This window comes from Guillardia theta (assembly GCF_000315625.1).
Source record: "Guillardia theta CCMP2712 unplaced genomic scaffold GUITHscaffold_146, whole genome shotgun sequence".
Classification (NCBI taxonomy): domain Eukaryota; class Cryptophyceae; order Pyrenomonadales; family Geminigeraceae; genus Guillardia; species Guillardia theta.
In genome coordinates this window covers 113,361-136,415 of record NW_005434528.1, presented here as the reverse complement: position 1 = coordinate 136,415, position 23,055 = coordinate 113,361, and the positions used below count along the sequence as shown (strand labels likewise).

At 54.2% G+C, this 23,055-nt stretch overlaps 4 protein-coding genes across 4 annotated transcripts; 2 read left to right on the top strand and 2 right to left on the bottom strand.

Moving 5' to 3' along the window:
* Positions 1–860: 860 nt before the first annotated feature.
* GUITHDRAFT_119428 (hypothetical protein) lies at positions 861–13,446 on the top strand (the record flags this gene model as incomplete). The annotated part of the gene is made up of 2 exons (XM_005821345.1): positions 861–13,240; positions 13,374–13,446. The coding sequence occupies 2 exons, from the start codon at positions 861–863 to the stop codon at positions 13,444–13,446; spliced, it is 12,453 nt and encodes a 4,150-aa protein (XP_005821402.1).
* Positions 13,447–15,942: 2,496 nt separating this feature from the next.
* On the top strand, positions 15,943–16,437 carry GUITHDRAFT_119427 (hypothetical protein; the record flags this gene model as incomplete). Its single annotated transcript, XM_005821344.1, has 1 exon — positions 15,943–16,437. The coding sequence occupies one exon, from the start codon at positions 15,943–15,945 to the stop codon at positions 16,435–16,437; it is 495 nt and encodes a 164-aa protein (XP_005821401.1).
* Positions 16,438–17,913: 1,476 nt separating this feature from the next.
* On the bottom strand, positions 17,914–18,897 carry GUITHDRAFT_119426 (hypothetical protein; the record flags this gene model as incomplete). Its single annotated transcript, XM_005821343.1, has 1 exon — positions 17,914–18,897. One exon carries the CDS (start codon positions 18,895–18,897, stop codon positions 17,914–17,916), a length of 984 nt encoding a protein of 327 aa, XP_005821400.1.
* An 834-nt stretch (positions 18,898–19,731) lies between these two features.
* Positions 19,732–22,667, bottom strand: GUITHDRAFT_147254 (hypothetical protein; the record flags this gene model as incomplete). The annotated part of the gene is made up of 6 exons (XM_005821342.1): positions 19,732–19,945; positions 19,966–20,186; positions 20,267–21,256; positions 21,498–22,148; positions 22,231–22,572; positions 22,629–22,667. The coding sequence occupies 6 exons, from the start codon at positions 22,665–22,667 to the stop codon at positions 19,732–19,734; spliced, it is 2,457 nt and encodes an 818-aa protein (XP_005821399.1).
* Between the last annotated feature and the right edge of the window lie 388 nt (positions 22,668–23,055).

The following is a 23,055-nucleotide window of genomic DNA, read 5'->3' as shown; positions in this document are numbered from 1 at the left end:
TCTGTTTTTTACATCACGGCGAACATCAGAAGTAGACAGAGGACCGTTGCGCTGGATATGCAGGGGACACACCTAGGGCGATTTCAATTAGTCTCTCACTTATAAAATCGCATGAGATAGTCACCTAGGATTTTCTTCACCGGGCCAGCGAAAGTAACATCAGAAGTAGACAGAGGACCGTTGTGCTGGATATGCAGGGGACACACCTAGGGCGATTTCAATTAGTCTGTCACTTAAGAAATCGCATGAGATAGTCACCTAGGATTTTCTTCACCGGGCCAGCGAAAGTAACATCAGAAGTAGACAGAGGACCGTTGCGCTGGATATGCAGGGGACACACCTAGGGCGATTTCAATTGGTGTGTCACTTAAGAAATCACTGGGGTTGAAGGGGTCTCGGTTACATTTTTTACAGTGACCATTTCGGACGGATGGGGAGCCGGACCTACTTATAAGCAGGGTACCGGGTTGGGAATGCATGTGTGTGTGGGGGAGACAAGGAGAATGTACATGAGTCATGAGGTAGAGTCAAGAGTGCAGGCGATCTAGGATGTAAGACTGAACTCTAAGCTTTGTTCGAGTTCAGGAGCTAGGCTGATGGTATCATCCGAGAGATAAGAATGAAACTATGAGTGAGGATGCTATTAGAAAATCATTGAAATGTTGTGATGGTTGGAACACAAGAAGAAAAAGGGAGAAGGATGTAACATGGGTCCCTCTACCTCAGGCAATGAATCACTGATTCTATCTCAACGCAGAAAGGAATCACACGCTTCTCACGAGTGTGCTGCACTTGTACCCATGCTGGCCAATATTCGTGTGCGAGAGGTGCTCTTGTTTCGATTGCATTGAAAGCAAACAATGACAATTTCTCAGGCGATCTTGCTGCTTGTCCTCTCCATCAGCTGTCCTGCGCATGCTGCTGTCGTCTCGCAGTCTGGGATGAAGTACACAGTCGCAGAGACGGCTCAGCTTCAGATGGAAGGAGGCGCGTCAGACCTCAAAGCGACAGACCTCAAGATCTACTGGGGGTCACTGGGAGCTTGGAGCGAAGGGAGTGACATTCTTGCATCGGATACCGTCATCGAAGTTTATCTCCCGCGCTTTTCAGGAGGATCAAACCTCTTCGGCGCATACAGATCTGGCAGCGCAGAGACAAGCGTCATGTGGATGAAGCAAGGTCAAGTCGTCACCATATCTGAGAGCGTGTCCAAGCCATGGGCTGCAGGTCTCCCTGTGTCAAGCCAGTCTTCGCTCGAGGCTGGTCCGGGAGTGGGAGGATGCTTTGGGATCACCCAGGACCTTTCGTCGAACGCTTTCGATCTCAAGCAGCTCCAAGCAAACTCCTTCTCCATGTGTCATTGGGACTCACAGAAAGAGACGCTCCGTCTCCTCATGTCCTCATCCCAGCCCATCACAGGCGTGTACATCAGCAAGGTCTCCTTGTATCAGAACTATGACGTTCACGGCAAGCAGAACGGGCTGGGCCCTCTCCCGCCCATCGGAGGGATAGACGAGCACTGGTATCAGCTAGCGAATGTGGCCGTGTATCAGGCATCTGGATCTTCACGAGGCTGTGCGGTGAGGGCGATCAGTGACTTTCCGTCGACGCCTTGCACTAGCGATCTCCTGGTGTATCAAGTTCCCTTCGACCAGTATCGCTCAGTGAGGTTTGGTACGGACCTGCCTCCCATCCCTACCAGGAAAGGAGCAGGAGCCGTCGGCACCGTAGCTCCTCCAGCCTTCGTCTATGCGGCAGCGTCAGGCAACAACGATGGGCCCAATCAAGCTGTCTGCATCACCGTCACTCTGATCAGCTCGGCCACCCTCTACTCGGCTGGCGTCAATCCCACCACCATCACTCTCACCGGACTGACGGGAGCCTCTACCACCAGTCAGCCCGTGCGGCTCTTTCAGAACAAGTGTCAATGCCAAGGCTCAAGCCCCGTGCAGGACTTGATGCCTGCGAGGTTTCGAACGTCCACCACCGCCAACACCGTCGGCTCAGCAGACTTCAAGGCTGACGGGACCCTGACCTTTCAGCTCATACCCGGGCATTACATCCAAGCTGGAGAGGTGCTGACCTTCTCCTTCAGTCTTGTGACGGGTGGCAACCCTCAGTCGTCTCGAGACCTCAAAGTGTCAATGTCCGGGCAGGCGTGTCTGACCAATGACTTCTGTACGCTACCCAAGTCTGTAGCGATCACGGTTGCGCCGACCTCGTTTGACTCGTCGTCGAGGATCTTGGAGGTGGTGGGCAAGAAGCTGAGGGTGTCGATGTTTCAAAGCTCAAGCGACCCTGGCTCACTGACCAACCTCTTTGTGACGCTCCGGCCCAACTTCAACGTCGAGGTAGGGTCGGTCATCAGCATTCAGGGCCTCTGTGGCTCCCAGAGCAACTCAGCCTATGTCTCTCTAGTCAGCAACAGGCTCAACGGCGGGACGCCGCTGACCGACACATGTACTGGAAACCCGAGCGAGGTCGACCTTGCCGACTACTGGCCAGGCTCAAGGCTGGACTGGAGTGGCGGGGGACCTCTCAAGATCACTGTGGCGAGCAGCTTGAGTCTCGTTGCTCGCGGTACTTACGCTCTGTCATGGACTTGGCGGAACCTGGACTTGGCTCACCCGGCGTGCTCGATGACTGTCAGTATGCAGAAAGGAGGAGACGTGGTGAGCGCGGAGGCTGTGGAGAACATCGGCAACACAGTCGGCACGGTGCTGAGTCCTGGGTTTATCAAGTACAAGATCGGACAATCGACTACCCGTCCTGACGTTGCCAACTACATCTGCGTGACGCTGAGAAGCAACTTTCGTGTCTCCACGCTCTCCAACACCCAAGGTCAGAACAACCTGGCCCAGATTACTATCTCAGGCCTACAGGGATCTCAAACGACAACCGCGCTGTTCGTGAAGGCTTGTCCGTCATACGACTGGAGCTTGATGCAGCTACAGCCCGAGTCTGATCCGCCAACAGCTCACTTCATCGACCAGATTACGGGAGGTACACTCCATCATACGACAAGCTGGTCGTCTGGATCAGCCGTCCTGACCGTCAACCAGGACGATGTTGCGAGTCAGATGTACTACTCGATCCCTCAGCAGCAGGACATTGTGTTCGCTCTCAGGCTGAAGAACCCCAAGGTCTCCAACCCTTGTCAATCAGTGACCATGAGCTTCTCTGGTGTTGGCCCTGGCAACCGCTTGGTCACGCAGACGGTCAACATGGTGCAGAACCGTGTCGATAGAGCCCTCGAGGACGGTGAGACAGACGGAGACGTGTGCGTGCTCAAGACGTACGATTACAGCTTCCTGACTCGAGTTATCGCCCAGTCAACCTCGGTCGTGCAGGAGAAGAACGTCATTACCGTCACCTTGAGGTCTAACATGGACCTGTTGAGCTCCGTCTACAGTCCTCAGATCACCATCTCTGGTCTCACAGGAGCCGACACAGCCGTGACGTCCTTGTCTGCTGCTGCCATCACAGACCAGTACTTCCCCAACATCCAGAAGTCGAGCTGGGACAAAGCACGAGGAGTGCTCGTAGTCACTCTTGCTCCAGGAGCTTGCCAGCTGCCTGTCAAGGGTCGACCGTCTAATTGCATGCATGCTGGCTGGACATATGCATGGAGTTACACCTTGACGAATGGCGTGACGGAGCAGGCCAGCCCTTCTGTCTCCGTGTCATGTCAGTTTGCTGAGAACAAGCTGTCGAGCCCACAGCTTATGGCGTCACCGATGCGCAAAGACTTGCACGCTCTCTACTTGACGAGGCAGCTGCTCAACAAGTATGACATCGGGCAGTTGAGTCCGGCTCCTGGAGCTGTCAACCCTGTTTGCATTACCTTGAGACCCAGCAAGTCTATCAATGCGCCGACGACCTTCACTCTGACGGGCTTGGACATGTTCTCTTCCGGTACCAAAGTAGCCTTGTACGATGAGTATGGGGTATCGCCTCTTACCAGCGGGCTGTTCCAGACAGTTGGGGCTAGCCCGCAAGACAACTACGCGACGTATGACAAGTCAACGATACAGTTTCAGCTGGGCCCGTCACAGTCGCTGCAGCAGAACTCCAAGTACAAGTTTTGTTTCCAGCTCACCAACGTCAAGACAGGACAAGCGACCTGCCCTCAGGTCTCGCTGACAGTAGATTCACCGTCTGCACCTGCCGTGTACCGAGGAGCTCAGTCGTATCTCTGCAACAATGATGTGACCAGGAAGGTAGCCGGCTACACGTCTGAGCCGTCAGGGTGTGCGGGCTACATCTCAGATCGCAAGTTCATATCGTCCAACATCAGGTCGGGATCGAATGTGACAGGCAGCACAGTCTGGTTGACGATGGAGCTACAGCCTAACTATCCTCTCACCTCGGGTCAGACTATCACAGTCGGATCGTTTGTCAGCATGAAGAACGCTGGATCATCGGACATCCCATGTACGATAGCTAGGAACGGCCAGGTTGTCAATGCCGCTACCAACAAGCATCGCGCCAACGGGATAGCGCCTGCGGCTGTGTTCAACAGCGTATGCAAGTACCTCGACAACACGATACAGATCTCGTACACCGGGGCGTCAACGCAGTACTCATCTTCCGTCTACGACCCGTTCTACAACGTCAATGCTCGCCGATCCAAGGGCCTGTACAAGGTGGAGGTCACAGCGGGAGGGTCGGGGTATCAGTATGCTAGTGTGATCATATGCGACGTTACGCCTGGAGCTGAGTTCTGGACGAAGCCGACATGCACAGCTGCTGGGGTAGTGTTTGCTGCCGGCAGCTCTGCCTCAGCAGCCGCGACCGTGATCTCCGGTGCCGTCACGTCCATCAGCCTGACAGCGCCTGGCTCAGGCTACACGATGCGTCCTCGAGTCTTGATCGTCGACCCCTCGGGCTCCGGGAGCGGCGCGCAAGCAGAAGCGATCGTCTACGATCACTCTATCTACACAGTCCAGCTGCAGCTGGTCAACCAGGGCACTGCCGCCAGCGCTCAAGCTCTGACGGTCACGTCGGGTTTATCATTTGTGTCTGCGACGCTAGACAGTGGTTACGAGGTCCGAGCAAAGTCCAGCATGCAGCTCCAGGAGCAGCCCAGCAGAGATGTCGTGTTCACGGTCACTCCCGAGCATAACCTCTACGAAGGCGACACGCTCCTCGTCAACCTGCCTGCCTACGACGTTGTCACGGGTCCCATCTTCGGCGTGACGTCGTCGCCCAACCCGGCCTTCACCACCTTCACCACGCAGCTGGAGTGGGAGCTCAACTACTACCAGGAAGATCGCGCTCGAGCATACATCAGCAACGGCTGGGTGGCGGACGGGAACAGGCATCGGTCAGGAGACGGAGACGTGGACGGCTTGTTTGTGCTGTCGCGGGATGACGATGGCTACAACAAGAACAAGGACTTGTGCTGGAGCCGCGTGTCCTGCCCGTGGGGCCTTCCGGACAGCGACATCACCTTCGGGGGTCCATCGAAGACGCTGGTGCTGACCAAGGTGACCAACGGAGCCTCGTCGTCGTTAGGGTACACGCAGGACATCTGCTACAGGAACACCAGCGTCAACCTCCTTCAACCGTCGGACTATGTCGGCATGCAGCTCAAGTGCCGCAACAATCAGCACACGGTGACAGCCGGCGGTCAGGTCACAAGCGTGCGAGTGCGGCACGGGGGCCTTGTGGTCATCAGCGGGAGATACTCGGAGAGCTCGGGAGTATCAGGAGCCGCGCCGACGTTTGTGGCATCTGGCGCGACCGATCAGGCAACAGGGACGCTGCTGTACCAGGTGGTGGGAGTCCAGTACGTGTCAGGCAGCTTGTTGGCAGCTGGTGACACGATCGTCTTCGATGCTACCTACCAAGTCCTGCCGGCGAATGCTACCATCTCTTCTCTCTACAGCACCAGCCCAGCTGTGCATGTCACTGCCCCCGGGCTGTACTCCGGATATCCGTATGCGACCGTGTCCGGGAAGAACACCCAGCTGCGAGTGCTTGTCTCTGTGGCGAGTGCCAGCCTCACGTCTCAAGGCAGCGGATACACGTCCATCCCCACCATCACCACCTCGCTCAAGCCAAGTGTCGGCCTGCCCTCGACAGTCCAGCAGCTTGAGCTTCCAGTGTTTGACGTCTCCTTGACCAACGTGACGAGCACCGTTGTCACCCAGTCTATCCTCGACTACAACCCAGCTAGACAATGCTTTGTGGTGGCGGAAGAGTTTCCGACTTCCTTCTTGAGCGACTGTCAGGTCGTGCCCAAGGAGCAGGTCGGTCGGTACACCGGCATGACAGCGATGATCGGGTCCAGCGAGTACGTCATCAAGCAGGGAGCAGGCGGCGTCTACTGGGTGGCAGACCTCAAGGGCAACAAGCCTAGAAGCATCGACCTGGCCAACAAGCCCTACACCATCTACACGCAGCTGCAGCTGCAGGTGGCGAAGGGCAAGTGGATCCGACAGGGCGAGAGCGTCAGCATCAGCATCCCCGGCTACCGGTTCAAGTCGGTCCCCAGCAACCCCAACGCGTTCGTCACTCCCTCTACAGATGACGCCTCCAAGACCATCCGAGAGAGGACGAGGTTTCAGTTCGCGACGCCCGTCAGCTTTCGCAACGTCAGGCTAGCGGGCTCTGCTGCTTCGCGGATGCTTGTGCTCGGCGGTGCCATGTCGTCAGGCGACACCTGCACCATCCAGGGAAGCGACATCGAGAGACCCCAGGCGTCCGACGGGGTGACGGTCAACCATGCTGAGACCATGACAAGCGTCGGAGGGAGCGTGCCTGTGTTTGCTCCTCCTTCTACTTGGGGTACGGGCTATCTCCGACCCGGGAGGTTCTACGGCACCTGCACCTCTGGCAGGAGCTTGTCGGGCGTGTTCATGCTCGAGGGGCAGAGGTCAGGCATCGAGCGGATCGAGATCGTGACTCCAGGAACAAGCTGCAGCGCCAACGTCCAGGTCACCATCTCCAGTCCCGACAAGGACGGGGTGACTGATGGGCTGACCAACACCCCGGTCTGTTCGTCCGACAGCTCTCTATGCTCTCAGGCTATGGCAATCGCGACTGTCAGCAGAGGGTCCATCACCAGCATCTCCCTCACCAGCGCGGGCAGAGGGTACTTCTTCCCGCCTACCGTGACGCTTACGAACCTCAACTCAAACACGCCTTGTGACGCCTTTGCCATAGCGCACTTGTCTCACAACTTCACCTCTCGTCTGCGGGTGACAGCAGACTCCAACCTGATGATGTACCACCCCCAGCGAGATCACTTCGACTCCCTTACTGGCCTGCACTCGACCGTCTTCCCCGCGGTCGCTCTCTACAAGCGATATGATGCGAGGAAGTCCAACGCTGAGGTCGGAACAGGATACGTGGCTGCGATAGTCGTGACGTCTCTACCGTCGTCGTCTTGCACAGGACCCATCACCATCGAGCCTCCGCCCTCGGGCAGGACCGCGAGGGCTCAAACAGCTGCCAACGGCGGCGTCACCTCGATCGAGGTCATCGACGGAGGGTCCGGGTACGAGTATCCGCCAGCTGTGACCCTGCCGTGCACAGACGGCAGCGCCCGGGCGATCCTAGGCTTCGCGACCTCAGACGTTCACATGGCCGGCTCGAGAGCCTCTTCGTACACTGGCATGCAGTCGGCGCTGCTGACGTCATCGTCGAAGGCTCCCGCCTTCCACTCTACCATGGACTCGCCGGTGGTGGTCGGCTTCAACAAGGCTTGCAGCACTGCAGTCACGCAGACGATGCTGAGGGCAGGCGGCTCGTGGAACAGCTCTCGAGTCACAGCAGTGACGGTCCCCCAGCAGGGGGTGTCGGGGTTTGCGTTCGGGTTCACAAGCGTGAAGATAAGCCCGTCAGCTATCAACGCCAAAGGTCTGGTCGACGCTCATGCCAACGCCGTGGCGGTCCCCACCTGGTCCTTTCCTGTCTCGGGGTCGAGGCTTGTAAGCGGTGAGGATGGGGTAGTGCACTACAACGGGCCTACGACCGTGACTAATCTCTTCAGCTGCGATGGGTCGGTGCTGGTGTTCAGCTCTCCGCAGCGGCCAGGAGGGCAGGTGCTCAAGATCAAAGTCTCCCAAGCTGCGGGCGCGAGCCTTCCGAGCTACGAGATCGTACAGCAGGGTCAAGGGTACGCCAACATCCCCATCGTTGTCGACATGGAGTTTAGCGTCAGAGGGGCGGTCAAGAGCTACCGACAAGACTTTGCGGACCTCAGCAGCAGCCAGCAGACGCTCTGCAAGCCTTCCTTCTTCTCGCTCAACACGGCGTACCAGGGCACCAACGTCTACTCGGGCTTCGTCATAGCCTCAGGCACTGTGGCACAGCAGACAGGCCTGACTCTCGACGGAGCTCTCATCACCCACGAGGGATACGGATACCAGAGCTCGGGCTCCAGACCCATCGCGACCTTCAGCTGCAGCGGATGCTCCAGCAGCGCCTGTGCTGACAAGAACGCCAACTCCATCGCCAACCAGGTGTGCACTGCCTCAGAGCTTCAGGTGGAGGCAACGGTGAGCGGAGAGTGCTCGGGCTCGTGCGAGCAGTCGGTAGCGAGCAGCGCCTTCTTCTCGCCCAGCAACCGCGACGGGCTGCAAGTCTGCTCGCCGGCGGACGGAGCAGCAGGAGACTACAGGACGCGCAAGACGCTGCAGATGCGCGTGTCGAGCGGGCCGTCGGCGTACTCCTCCAGCAACGTCTACACGGCAAGACGCAGCCAGGGCTTCCAAGGCCCGCGAGGCTCCTTGATCTTCAAGATCACAGGCAACGAGACGTTCGCGTCCGCCTCGCTCTGTCAGCCCCCGCGCGTCCTCGTGGAGCCTCCCCCCTCAGGCGGAGTGCAGGCAGAGGTCTTGCTCGACTACATCGACACCAGCGCGGACCCCTACACCAACGGCCCGTCTGCGAGCTCGACAGCAGCCAGCAAGGGCTTCGCTGCCGACGCTGCTCCCTACCAGTACGTGCTCAAAGTCATCAACGCAGGATCCGGCTACTTGACCGCTCCGAGCATCAAGCTCGTTTCCTCGTCTGGGTCGCTGCCGGCATGCCCAGCTCCCACTCTCGGCGCTTACCCGAGAAGTGGGATGGTCGCGTCTCGGGTCGAGCTCGTGAGGAACGTCTCGCTGCCAGAGCTCAACCAGGGGGCCGCAAACGTCCAGCCGACTTGCAGCAGCGGGTCGTTTGTTGTCAAGTCTCTCTGCCCGGGCTCCAAACTCTGCACCAGCGCCTACTCGCAAGCAGAGCTCAACCCGCTGCCTTCCTGCTCAGGCTCCTCGCAGTGCAGCGCATGTGCTACGTTCCCTTGCTCCGCCCGCACCTGCGCGGCCGACAACTGTCCCTCCTACCTGTCGACAGTGCTTGATGCCTCGCTGTCGAGCGTGGTCGCTGATGAGGCGCTGGCAGCCATCGGGTGGGATGCTCGGACCCAGCAGCCAGTCCTGCTCAACGCGGGCTTCGGCTTCTCTCCCAGCACGCCTAACCCGCTGAGGCTCGAGTTTCCTTCGGATGCCGGACAAGCGTATCCGTGCGCGGAGATTCTACTCTATTTCACCGACAGCCCCAGCTCAGACGCCCTTCAGCCGGGCCCTCTCTACTGGCCGGGCGACTTGTCCTTCGATCAGAGCTCTGTCCGCAACCTGGCGGGCCAGGTTACCGGAGTGGACTATCTGTTCAGACCCGGCTTCATCAACGCAGTCTACGGCTCGTTCAGCAACTTCCCTGTCACGACTCTTGTGGCTCTCAGAGACCAGGCGGCTCGTCGGCTCCTGCAGAGCTCCAGGTCGGCTGTGCTGGAGGTGCAATCAGTGTCGGGCTTCAAGGTGGGCGACTATATCCGACTCGTAGATGAAGTCCTGCTCGTGGACGCGATCAGCGTCCAGCAGAGCACTCTCACGGTCACTCGAGGCGCGCTGAACTCCAGCATAGCCTCGACCTTCGCCGCAGGCACCGTTGTCAGGACCTTCAACCCGGGCTCCGTGCTGCTCAAGAGCGTCGCAAGGGACGCGACCAGCATTGACGTGTCGAACGCCGGCAAGTTCACGTCGGGCAGATACATCCAGGTAGAGAAGGAGGTCATGTACGTCACTGCCGTAGGAGCCTCGTCGCTGACTGTCCTACGAGCACAAGGAGGGACGATCGCAAGTAGTCACGTGGCGTACAAGGCGGTGGGCTACGTCCTTCTTTTGCAACAGTATCCCATTGTTCTATTGGAAGCCGTGACAGCCAGTCAAACCACCTTCTCTGTGTCAGACGCGAGCCTCCTCTACCTGGGGGCCTTCATCCAGGTGCTGGGCGAGACCATGACAGTCACTTCGATATCCGGCAATACACTTACCGTCAAGCGAGCGCAGGTAGGAACATCTGCGTCATCGTACCCGACGGGAGTGCTGGTGAAGCTAACAATGAGATCAGCAAGCACCACCCCTTTTGACTCGAGTGAAATCCCTTCCATCTACAGATCGAATATGATATTGTTGGAAGATCTCACATCTCAAGACACTGTTCTACGTGTCATGGACCCAGTGAAGGATACACAGTCGTCAGGCTTTCAACCAGGCGACTATCTGCTGATATATGATTACTATCTTTCCAATTTTGAGGCGATGTTGGTGTTGAGCACTGAGACGGCTAACGTATCGCAGCATCTCTATCAGAACCTGACGGTTGAAAGAGCTCAATTCCAGTCGAACAAGGGTCAATCCACATTTTATACAGGAGTATCTGTGAATCTTCTATTCAACCCTCGCGTCCTCGAGCACGATATCAGTTCGACCGCAACGAACGCGAACTTCTCCAACACTTACGGACTTCAAGCTGGAGATCTCTTGTGGGCCATCAACTATGATAGCCAAGCCGGAATGGAGTACATAGATGTGATGGAGTATCAGTCTGACGGCAGTGTGCGTCGAGAATTGATCCCTAAGTGGCTTGGGAATCCACAGGCACGCAGCGTCTCAGCTGGAGCGCTTGTGCAGACCATTGCTCAGCCAGCTTACCTCAACCCTCCGTATTGCACTGGTGCTAGTGGTTTAGAGCTGACCATGACAAGGACTTCAGACTTTGTAGTTGGAGACATCGTGAATGGTTGGGGCACAATTTTCAAAATTACAGGAATCAATGCAGGTATCATCACCGTAGAACTTGTAATACCTGATGTACCTGATCATCAAAGTCCATCTTGCGGTTCAGGTTATAAAGATTACCTTGTGAAAACTGAAGGTCTGAGGCGCCTCAACTCGACTTATGAAATGACTGATCTATGGGCTACCTATACCATATACTTGTCCACTCAAGTCTCGGACTTCTATTCCCCTGGAGACTTCGTGTATATCATTGATGTGGAAACTAAGACATATGGAGTGTTTCAAGTGCAGGTCGTCGGAAATTACTATCTTGATGTGACTCTATTCACTTCTTCTTGGATTCAATTTCAATTCAAAAAAGACACATCAGCCCTGTACAAGTACGAGAGGTTTGACGTCATCAACGGTACCGCACTATCTCCCGGTGACAGCGTCTTGTTCTCGTGGTATAACGGCAATCAAGAAGGCGGGACGGCACAAGTCATCTCATCCTCTGAGAACGAAGTCCGCCTCAAGTTCACGTCAGGAGGATATAGCCCAAACTTAGGTGAAGGTGATTCTTACTTGTATGACGTGTACGACACCTTTCAGCTGCTACCAGTCTCCAAGAAGAGCTACGCCAGGTCAAAGCTTGCTCTAGACATTGACTCGACGGTTACGCGCATCATCCTCTTCGACGCCTCCGGGTTCCGAGCCGGCGACAGCTTCGTAATCGACAACGAGATTATGAGGATAGACAACATCAACGGCAACCTCCTCCAAGTCTCTCGAGCTCAAGCAGGCACTGATCCTGCCCCTCACAAGCTCGCAGCATCAGTCACATGGACTTCTCCTACCCCAACGACATCATCGCAAACGTCTTCTGTGACTCTTATGACCCGACGCAGCGACCAACTGAGGTACATCTCCCAGCTGGGCTCCATCGCCCTTCCCAGTTCGATCCTGCAGGCCCCTAGCAGCTACCAAGACGTCTGGGCACAGCTCGACGAGGAGATCATCATGATCCGGCAGCCCGCCTCAGGCACCGTCCCCGCGGATGATCGCAGACTGAGAGGAACGTCGGCGGCTGCTCACGTGACCAACACGCCCTACAACATCCCCAACGCCTTCTTCTCCTGGCAGCTCAACGTCAGGTCAAGTCTGCTGGGCTCGTCGGGCTTCACAGCTCTGCCTGTGTACAGCATGAACGCGGCTGGAGTGATCGCAGTGTCTGGCGTCCACGTGCTGTCGGGAGGAGCCGGGGTGACAAGTCGGCCATCCTTCCAGCTGAGTCTCAACAGGTTCATTGACAACAATGCGCAAGGAGAGGCGGTCGGAGGAGCGACTTACTCCTACCGCCCTCTGGTCCAGCAGACTTACCTCGGGGTCGACCTGACGGACAAGTTCACACAGAGGTTGATCAGAGCCAACCTCAACTACCCCGTGACGTACCAGCCTTGGAGGTTCCCAGCAGACCCTCTCTACTTCCAGGACAGGATGGACGGGTATGACCCGAGCTCAGACAGCTCACTGCTGTCTCCTACCAACGGCTCCAACGCCATCAACGCCAGCTCTCCGATCCCTCACGAGCCAGGCTCGCCCGTGTTCGTGCTGGACTCCTTCGGTCAGATATTGGGCGATCAGGCTGTACCCCAGCAGAGCCTGTCGGTGTCAGATGGCGGCGCGTACTCCTACTCCATCACCAGCCGACCGTCCGTGCTGGACTCTACCTGGAGCAGCCCGGCCCTGCTCATCGTGTCGACGTCGTCAGCTACTACAGCCGACATGTACCTCAACGACACCATTGCGGGCTCCTACTCCAACGGTCAGAAGACTGCTCTGCTATCTGCCAGCAGCAGGATGTTTGCATGGAAGACAGACCCGCGCAAGCTTGCCGTGCTCGTTGGGGCCTCGTCAGCAGCGTCCACACCAGCGAGCGCGAGCTCGTCGACGACTCCAGCAGGAGGTCAGAACATCGGAGCCATCATCGGAGGCGTCATCGGGGGCGTGGTAGGAGCAGCTCTGCTCGGCCTGCTCGCCTACAAGCTCCTCGCGCCGAAGCTCGCAGGCAAGAAGGTACAAGAGGAGATGGGGCCTGTCTACCTGCCTCAGCCCTACTCAGCCGCTGCTCCCATGCCGGTTAATGTTGCAACGTACGGCCAGCAGCCCATGGCTTACGGCATGTCGTGAGCGCGGCTACTTGATGATCCGGCAGGCAGTAGTAGCTGCTGTCTGCCTTATAGAGCTCTACACGAGCCATCCTCTTTATCGAATGATAAGAAATAAAAGCGAACTTGCTGAGCTTTTGCAAGACTGTAGCGACAAGTACTATGTGAAAGAAGCAAGGAGAATGCAAAGTAAGGTAAAGCAATCTAGAAGAAATCAGATCTGACTACTCGTGGTTTTATCCACTAGTAGATGCAGGAGCTCATCTACTAGTGGGTGGGGTAGACTTGACTTGCCCTTACATATCGTATCAAGGTACTTAGCTCAAGTTTACAGCTATCTAAGTCTACACACCGCATGGCTCTCGCTGACATTCACCTGACCTGCCCACTTGGCAAGCAAGGGGCTGGAAGAAGTGCGGCGCTGAAACTGACTCAGTGAGAACAAGAGGCAGGGAAGCGAGCCCCTTGCTTGCCAAGTGGGCAGGTCCAGCCCCTGAGCAGAAGCCAGAACAATCGATGACTGGCTAGAACGAAGCAACCAGAGAGTGGTTCTGAAACCGATGGAGGAAGCCAAGACGCTGACTCTCCTAGGAGAGGGTACGCCTCAGTGTATGCCAATCTAGAGGAGAAGCTCAACAAGAATGAAAAAGGGGGAGAGACTCTTGAATGGCAGATACGACTTCAACATTGATGATAGACTCTTAGAGCGGTGCATGTGAATATTACGCTCGTTCGACCTTTCAAGATCCCAGCCAAGCCAGGACCTTTGGCGAAGGAGGGAGCTCGGCAGAGGTTGTCCGAGAGATGATACAAACAGCTGAGGTCGTGCTACACCCCAGGTCAACGTCTGAGCAGCCACAGAGCGAATGCTCACTAAACCTCGAACATCAACGAGACAGGTCTGCACTCAAAGGAGTTTATTCTCAGGTCATGCTAGGAAGCAGCGGAGAGAGGAGGGCACACGCAAGCGTGGAGGCAGAGACCCTTCAGTCTCACCCCTTCGATCCTTCTTACACGATTCTCCGATGTAAGATGTCTTGCTCTGCATGCCTCCTCGGCAACAAGAAGGAAGTAGACCCGTACCTTCCTCTGCAACAGACCAGGTAGGGTCCGAGTGATGTTGCAACCCAAGGAGACAACGTGGCAGTCTTAGAGGTCCTGAGGTGGGTCCTTGAGAGGCTTGAGACCCGGTTGTTCTCCTGCTTGCTGGCACCACCCTTCACAACCACAAGCTTGCAGGTCCTCAGCCGTCAGGTGTGTTCCGTGTGGGGAACACCTGACAGATCGAAATGATAGAGATGCATGAACAGATAACGAATTAAGGCATGAATGTACAAGTAATCCAGCAAGTGCGAGGTTGTCCCACACTCGTCAAGCTCGTCTTGATATCTGCTCCTCTCCCACACCTCTGCCTTCCTCTCTCTCCCTCGTCCCCTTCCTCTCTCGCGTCTGGTTATCTTGCAAGTTCCTGCTCTACATCAGCCCCTGCTCTGACGCTCTCGAGTCACATGACCGTACTTGCATAACCCCTATCCTTCTCGACAGTCCTTACCTGCCCACCCACAGCCCCCATTTCCCTCTCAGTCACGTGACTGACCCCCGACTTTTCCTTGAGAGCTTCATGACAATGGCTAGAAGGAGACTTCGAGTCCTCAGAGTCAGCGAGGGATCCGGTCGGTCACCTACGACCTCTATAAGCTCACCCTGCAAGCCTCTGACTGCCGGCTGCGTGTCCTCGAGTTTTGCTGCGCTGACTCTTGTCAAGCCACCCAATGGGATGATCCTTGAGGTGAGCTGGGAAGGTGCAGCCTAGCTGAGCAGCTTTAGCTGGAGACTTGTATCATGTGAGAGGAGCTTGAGCCAGGTTTCTTACCCTCCCTGTTTCCTCTCCCTCGAGCTCATCCGATGCGAGAAGATCGTCCACCTCTCACGTTCTTTGCGTGTCTGTGCGCATGAGACAATGGCTCAAAGGAAGCCGCCACAGGGTTCTAGTATCGTCGTATGTGATACTTGACCAAGTCCCATGGCACGTGATGGTGACGTCATGCGGCGGGAACAAGCCGAAAGCAATGTCCATCATTTGCAGCTCCAGGGAGTTTCAGTGAGCTCAGATTTTGACAGGATACTGCTTGCAGAGCTCAGAGTCTGCTGGGCAAGCACATCAAGGACAGCCCAAGACAGCTTCTGGGCATCTCAGGGGGGAATAAAAGGGAATAAAACTCTTCCTCCTCCTCTTCCCCTGTCTCCTCTTCCTACTCCTCTACTCCGATCTCTTCAGCCTTCTGAGTACACCATCCTTGTGTACTCCCGTGCCGAGTTTGAAGTTTCAAAGGTCTCAGCAATGCTCTTTCAGAATTTGAATTTTTATAGATCTGTTTGGGTGCTTGAAAGAGATTGGACCCTCGTGAAGGGACTTTGTTGCCAACCAACAATGCAAACGTATCGACACCCTGCGGGCCGAACAGCATTGCCTTCATCAAGCGAGAATTCGCGCACTTGCGGAGCTTCTCGGTCGAGATGGAGGGGGTGGTGCTAGGAGGCATACCTTTGGGCTCTAGGGGCTTCATCAGACACTGGCTTCAGGAAAAGCTGCGGCTCTTGACGATGACCTCCACAAGCTGGGATCGCTGAGTACCTTACACCCCTTCGCATGTAAACACCTTATCCGTGCTACTCACCTCCCAACTTTGCAGTAGTTCTTACGGGGCATCGATACTGAAATGGTGACTGATGCATGCGCTGCTTTCGACCAGAGTGTTCTTCTGGAGCTGGGCAAGGCTTTTGATGGGCCCGTGTCGGACGGAGGCTCGGACGTTGACTTCGGCCAGGCCAGCTCTTCTTTCTTGTCTCCGCTGGGGAGGGCGGGGATGGTTTCACACCTCAAGCAGGAGTTAGTCTATCAGCTTATTACATCGCCTCGGCCAGCTTCTAACTATGGAGCGCTACTACCCTGTGTGCAGACCTGGACATTCTCGACCCCTCCTCTGTTCTCTCGGCTGGATGGTACCCTCCGTCAAGCGGACGAGCCGCCCGTTCCCCCTGGAGCCCCTCCTTCGGACGACTCGAGGGAAGAAAGGCCTTTCTTCCCTTCACTGCAGGTACGGCTGGTCTTCTTCATGTTATACGTTGTCCTGATCCTTGTTTCCCCGCTTGTCATGCATGCCGTCGCTTGCGTGGTTGGTGTAGCGGTTTTCGCTGCCTCATTCGTTTCCTAGTATTTTATTGAGGCGGGTTTGTCGGATTTATGCAGTATACTCGCTCCGGTTTGCCTTTCTTTTTCAGTCAATACAGAAATCGGAAACGAATGATAAGTGGAGGATATGGGGAGAGGGAGAGGGGAAGGGAAATGGAGGCAGTAGGAGAGGATGAGTGTTAAGAAGTATCTTCATTGCATCTTTCTGCAATGTATTTGTTTTTGAATGCCCTACAATGCATCTATTTGTCTTCTAAGTGTTGCTCTGGTTCCCGACGAGACTAAGTTCGCCTGATGCTGACATCTATGAAATATCCTCCCAGAACCTCACGGCAGATCTTGCTCACACACGAAAAAAAGAAGACCACCTGGTTCTGACGAGGATGATCCTTTTATACCTTCGAGGAAGGAGACAGGCGTACCCGTCTCTTGGCTGAGGAAAGTAGGGGTGATCTCTCCTTGGAAGTTGACAAGCTTTCCTCCTTAGATGTTGAACATCCCGTCAGCTCTTCGAGAGGAAACCTTGCTCACTCTCTCGCAGGGAAGAGAAACCGGTCCTCGCATGCCAGCAGGCTGCTTCTAATGGGTTGTACTCCACAAGACTCACGGGAAACGTCTCACTTGAGGCATTCGAAGCTTCGATGGGATGCATTGGGGTGGGGATGATGGTAGGGGCTACGAGCATGCAGACGAGGGTTGCGGCGATGTGGGGGAGGAAGACTCTCTTATTTCATCCTCTTGTGATGTGTTCACTTGTACCTCTCACCTGCTCTGAGAGTGCTCCCTGGGAATCTTCCTTCGTTTCAAGTTTTTCCTTCTTTTTTCCTCTGCTTCAAGAATTCGATCATCTCTTGATTGTTTGCAGCACAATTGCTCTTAATTCAATTACTTTCAGAATCCTGCTGCCAACTATTGATGTCACTTGTACACAATTTTGAAATTCTCCATGCTTCCTGGTTTGTGATTGATGATGGAAGCGCAATCTTGGATGATGGTTGTTATAACTCACTGTGTACAATCAAGCTTTTTGGATCAGCAGCAATCCGATGCATCCGATGCAGACATGCAAGGAAATCTTTTGGTCACCATTGATCAGCACACATGTGGAAACAACCTGTACCTACCGTAAGGGGAGATCGACCTTCCGTTGTTGAAACATGGTTTGAATGGAGTTTTACAAATGACGACCCCCCCGACAAGATCTCAGCATCAGGACAGGATGTATTGTCATAGGTCGTTGGGTCGAATACAAGTGGCAAGTCAGAGGTCAAGTATACTCTCTTCACTATGCACAAAACTTGAAGTATGTCTTAGATGTTGCTTTGACAGCAACCAAATGAAGTAATAACATTATGTGAACATTTACAACAATTTTGCAATCAAGAGCGATTGAGGAGTTCGAATGGTTACCATGTTTTATTTACTAGTATTCCCCAATGCAAAATTGAGCGAGGAGCCTTGTTTGCGCAATTTGACTCTTTCTTCAGACCAACATGTTTCATACAACAGGTAGGGTTGAAATAAGAAGATTGTTCTCGTAAGACTTCAAGGCCTGTACAAGCATGTCCAGAGGAAGAGGTTGAATTCCATTAATCTGCTGTAGACTTCCACTGGCCGGTCCCATCGGCGGTCGGTTTGACCCTGACACTGCATGGAGATAAAGGCGGATCCTTGCAGCTTGTGGCTTGTCCTGGAGGAGGATACCAAGCTCTTGATCGGAGTTGATCAGGATCTTGTCGCCATCGTCATCTATGTAGCTTAGCTGCAAGCAGCTCGTTCGAATGCCCTTGAGATCTTCACTGAAAGCACTTTGAAGTCCTTCCATCACCATCCTGTAACCACCTACAGGATTGTCAAGATGATCGAAGTCAAAGCTCCACTTCAGCTGTCTGAAGACATCTTCTTGCCCTCCCCTTACAAGAGATACCTTGAAGTTCATCTCACGATGTCTCAAGGAGCTGGAAGTCTGCGCCTCTGACTTCTGCGTCAGCGATGATGCAGATGATACAGTCGTAAGCGAAGTTTTGTTTGTTTCCACATACACGTCTCGACCCAAGATTTTCGTCTTTGTAAGACCATGACGCTTGATAAACCGAGAGCACCAGCCATGAGACGCTTTGAAGTCTGACAACCCCATCTCTCTTGCTACTTCCATAGCGTATTGGCGAATCTCCAACCTGCCGCCAAATCCAAGCCCAGCCCCTACGATGCATTCATGGATTCGCTTCTCCAGTTCTAGATGTGAATCGTTGGGAGCATAGCGCTTGATGCTCGCATGAAGACCACAATTCGTAATGTGTCTCAATCTGCAAACGTTCTCGGCCTTGAGAATTTTAGAAATAGCAGATCTGCTCATCCCAAACATCTTTGCGAGCTGGCTATGGGTCATAGTAACTTCAGGGTTTGTTGAAGTATAGCACTTGATGATTTCCATCTTCTCTCCAAGAGTCAGGTTGCGCTTCATGTCAGCGCATTCTGCCATCGCATTATCGCTTAACCTTGACGTTGTGCTTCTTGCACCGGACTCTGTAGCTTCTTGTTGGGGAGGAATTTTCTGAACAATCTGATTGGAGAAGAGACAAGGTCGAAGATTTGAAGGTCCACTTGACTTTGATGAATTATCGCGATTCTCCTTGGATAAAAGAGCCCGCATGGCTGATGAAGAATCAGTACAGAAACATGCACAGAGCACTTTAAGAGAAGGGAGAGGAAGACAAGGCAGGAAGACATGAGGAGGTTTGAATCGAGCTGGTAAAGAGGCAGGGTTCATCTGATAGTCTTCAGGAAGGCAGGAGGATCGAGGAGCAGCGATGGCAATACCTTCCAGCAACCTTACATATGTCGTTCACTTAAAGCGCATAGGCGGCAGGAGGCGGCACTGGACCACCCCCACCCCACCCGTGTAGGGAGCGACTCCTACATGAGAAGCCTGCTGCGGGGGGTGGAACGTCCCGTACCAGCAAGGTTAACTTAAAACTTTGAGTAAAGAAACAAGGGGGTGGGACTCAACACAGGGTGACTCAGCAGAAGCCCTGTATCCAACTTCTGTGTGTTGAAGAATACGAGACTTGTGGCACAGGAAACGAATGCTGGCTCCACGTCACTTCAAGCGGCGAGGCCATGCCTTGCTGATCAGCCTGGATGCTTCAAGTTACTGTCTCCTGTGCAAAGATCGGTCTGTGAAACCAGAAGTACATTTGTGTACAATAGCTGGAAGTGACTTAGAGCCGAATTGGGCTGAAAGGTCAGGATGGTTTGCGATCCAGAGGCAAGCACATAGGTCATGTATGAAATCAATGTCGGCTCGTGCCAAAAATCAGTTGTAACGCAAGGGAGGGTCTTCATCAGTCCAGTTGCCGCAAGAAACAGTAAGCACGTCCACTAGCGGGTTGATGTTGGAGGAGGTGGTGTTGAGGCAGTACGAGCAGGAACCGGGCAACGGCGGCACGTCAACGTCCATCAATGTAGTCTCCATCTGCGCAGATCCACGGACTGCACCGCGAACAGCTGTCAATGATATATGGAGTAGACTGCCACTTCTCTCAAAGACATGCCTCCCGAGGGGATAAACGCAAAGAGGTTTGAACTTGATCCTACTGGAAGGTTGCTGAGGGTGTACTGGCTCATCGGTATGCTCCATTCATAACTGACGCCTGTCGAGTTTGACAGCAGCGCCTGGAAGGATAGCCTGTCGATAGCGTTGACTATGATCATCCCTTCCTGTATCTTCTCATGATCAAGCAGAATGTTGTTGATGCCCAGATACAAAGTCTGTGAGCTTGAAAACATCACGCCGACGTGTTCTGGTCGATGCAGGGAAGGGCATTGCCAGCAACATGCTGTACTCAGACCCACGAGAAAGTTGTCGCCGTGCTAGGAGCTTGCTGAGGATTAATCTGCATCATGTTCAATCTGAACCATTGATCTACAGAGGCCTCAACTGGAGAGCCTCCCAACACATACATGTAGGCATTGCTCTGCCTGACTTCGAATCTGAAGGATGAAGCTCCCGTCAAGTATGGACGGTTGGACAAGAATGCAGTCATTTCCACCTGGTAAGATCCAACTTGCAATGCAAACGCAGGAATTTGCAAGTCGACACGGTTGGTGACATTAAAGATGTCAGCTGGAGTTGTGTTGATCACATCGTCAAATTGCTGCAAGCATGAGGAAGGAGACAGTTTTGCGCGCAGATGTATTTCCTCATGCATCATGTAGACAGCTTGTCCCGAAATCACCGCAGAGATCGAAGAGGAGAGAGTTTGCCAGACAACATGTTGTGCGACTTCACTTGCAACACCAAAGACATCGACTACCTGAACTGAGATGTTGTATTGGCGCTGATACCCTATGAATGTCAACTCGTCCAAGCTCAAGTCTATCGTGTCCGTCTGATTCTGGCGCAGGAGCTGGTCCAGCTGCTGGTTGTTGGAGCAGGACCAGAAGAATCTCGAGATCCTCCTACTTTCAACAGACGCTAGCAGGCGGAGCGATGTGCAGAAATCATTCGTTGAGGGACCGAGGATGACAGGCAGGTAGTTCCCACCTATTGGCCTTGAGGAGAACTCTACCTTGCTGACGACGTTGGGTGCTGTCAAGGATGCAGACGACAGCACCTGGACACCATCTCCGGGGAGCGAGGGCTGCGCATTACTGAAGTTAACAAACACGCTCTGATTGCCAGTGAGAAGACAGGTAGAGGCAGCAGCAGGAGTGAACGATAGAGATTTGCTGCAAGAAAACCAAGTCGAGGGAACGTATTCAGTGGCATCTTGATCGAAAGTTAGCTGCATGCTCGATCCTGTAGACGAACAGATCGCCTTGGAGATCTTGGACCTCGACTATACGTGTAAATGAAGACTTTCTTGCTTGCGAACCCGGTCAAGCTCATAGTTGTATGACAATGAACTTGCACTCGGAAGGTTCTGGACGCTAAATGTGACCTGGCTCTCTCCATTGCAAACACTGATACACGTCACTTCTTGCGTAAACAGGATCAACCCAAAGGAAGTGAATGGCACAGGGGTGAAACCCTGGAATCAATGACTGGGGTATTCTTGCTGCTAATTTCCATTCGCTCACACTGATCTGTTTCCAGAAGATAACATTCAGGTAGAACTGCCCAACTTTGACATCGAACGACAGCTCGTAATTGCTTTGCATCGCCTCGTGGTACATTACAGTGAACGTGACGGTGCTCGTTGCGATGGCTGGAGCAACCAACGTCCTCATCCCCTGATACTCGGAGAACTGCAGACTGACAGCTCCATCGTCACAAACGCCGTTACTGGCACAGACTGAATTAGCATTGCAAACCTGACAGAACTCAGCGCTCAACAACTTCATGGAAAGAGAGTCATGAGGCACTTCCGCGGTTACTTTCTGCAGCCACAGGCCGTTGGAGTCGTATATTGAAAACTCAACATGACTCATCCCAGTCAGGAGGCTTGATGAAAGACTGAATTGCAATACGTGCTCATAGTTTATAACAATGCTCTGTAAAGGTATGGGATAGCAACTCGACGTCGGGCACAGCGCTGAACTGATGGGATACAGTTGTAGCTTTTCCATGAAGTTTGCAGAGCTGATACCACGTAAGGAAAGCTGTAGCAGTCTCCCGCGAGCGTACCGCCGATGATTACCATCCCCGACACTCCATATCCCTTCACATACGAGCTCTTGACCGGCAGCGAGGTAGCGAAGTAGTACCTCGTCCTCTCTGCGAGAGTCTACCTGGAGAACGAGGCTGATCCTCCGACAAGCACATCGACGTTGGAGTAGCTCAAGAAGGCCTGCGCAGTCGCGCCTCCGCAACCTGTGATGGTGCTGACGTGTATCCATACCCGCCGTACGTCACGTTGACCTTCGCTTGTGCAGCTACTGACACCCCAGACAGTGCGGACACAGTAATTGTAGGGGTCATGCAGGCTGTACCAGCGTGGGTAATGGCAATCGATGCCACATACCCAGAGTTTATCTCTGCTGACCCGCTCGCCGCCGTCTCGAGAGAGAACAAGCAGACAGACGAGAACTCAGACGAGTAAAGGCCCGTCAAGGTGTCGGTCTGGTCTCTGCTCCAGTCGTACAAGAAGGTGTTGCCTGTTTCGTATCTCATCGCAATGCTCGACGAGAAGTTCTGGGAGATGTGCGCCCTCGCCTGAGCATTGCACGTAGCCGGAAAAGTAACCAAAGGAGTTGATATGTATCCACTACCTCCGTTCTGGAGTACCACTTGAGACACACTGTTTCCATTCAGGTAGACAATCGCAGAGGCTTGCTGGCCCGCATAGGTCGACCCTGTCAAACCATCAATGTAGGCTCCAGCTGGGTTCGGAGACTCGATATTGACAGTAGTTCCTAAGGGGCAGTTGTTTCCCTGTACCGTCACCTCAATGCGTCTTACCCCTGCGTTTCCAGACAACAAGAAAACTCCGTTGAAGTAGTATCCGCTTCCCGCGCAAGTGATCTCGAACTTTGACGTGGCACTATCTATAGTGGTGATACTTGCGATCACCGATGGCCGCGCAGGAATAATATCAGGATTCAGAGAAGTAACAGAGGTGATGGGAGATTGGTACAGATGTTCAAGCTTATTTACTTCAAGCAATCCAGTCTCACAGAGACCCTTCACCTCATTCTC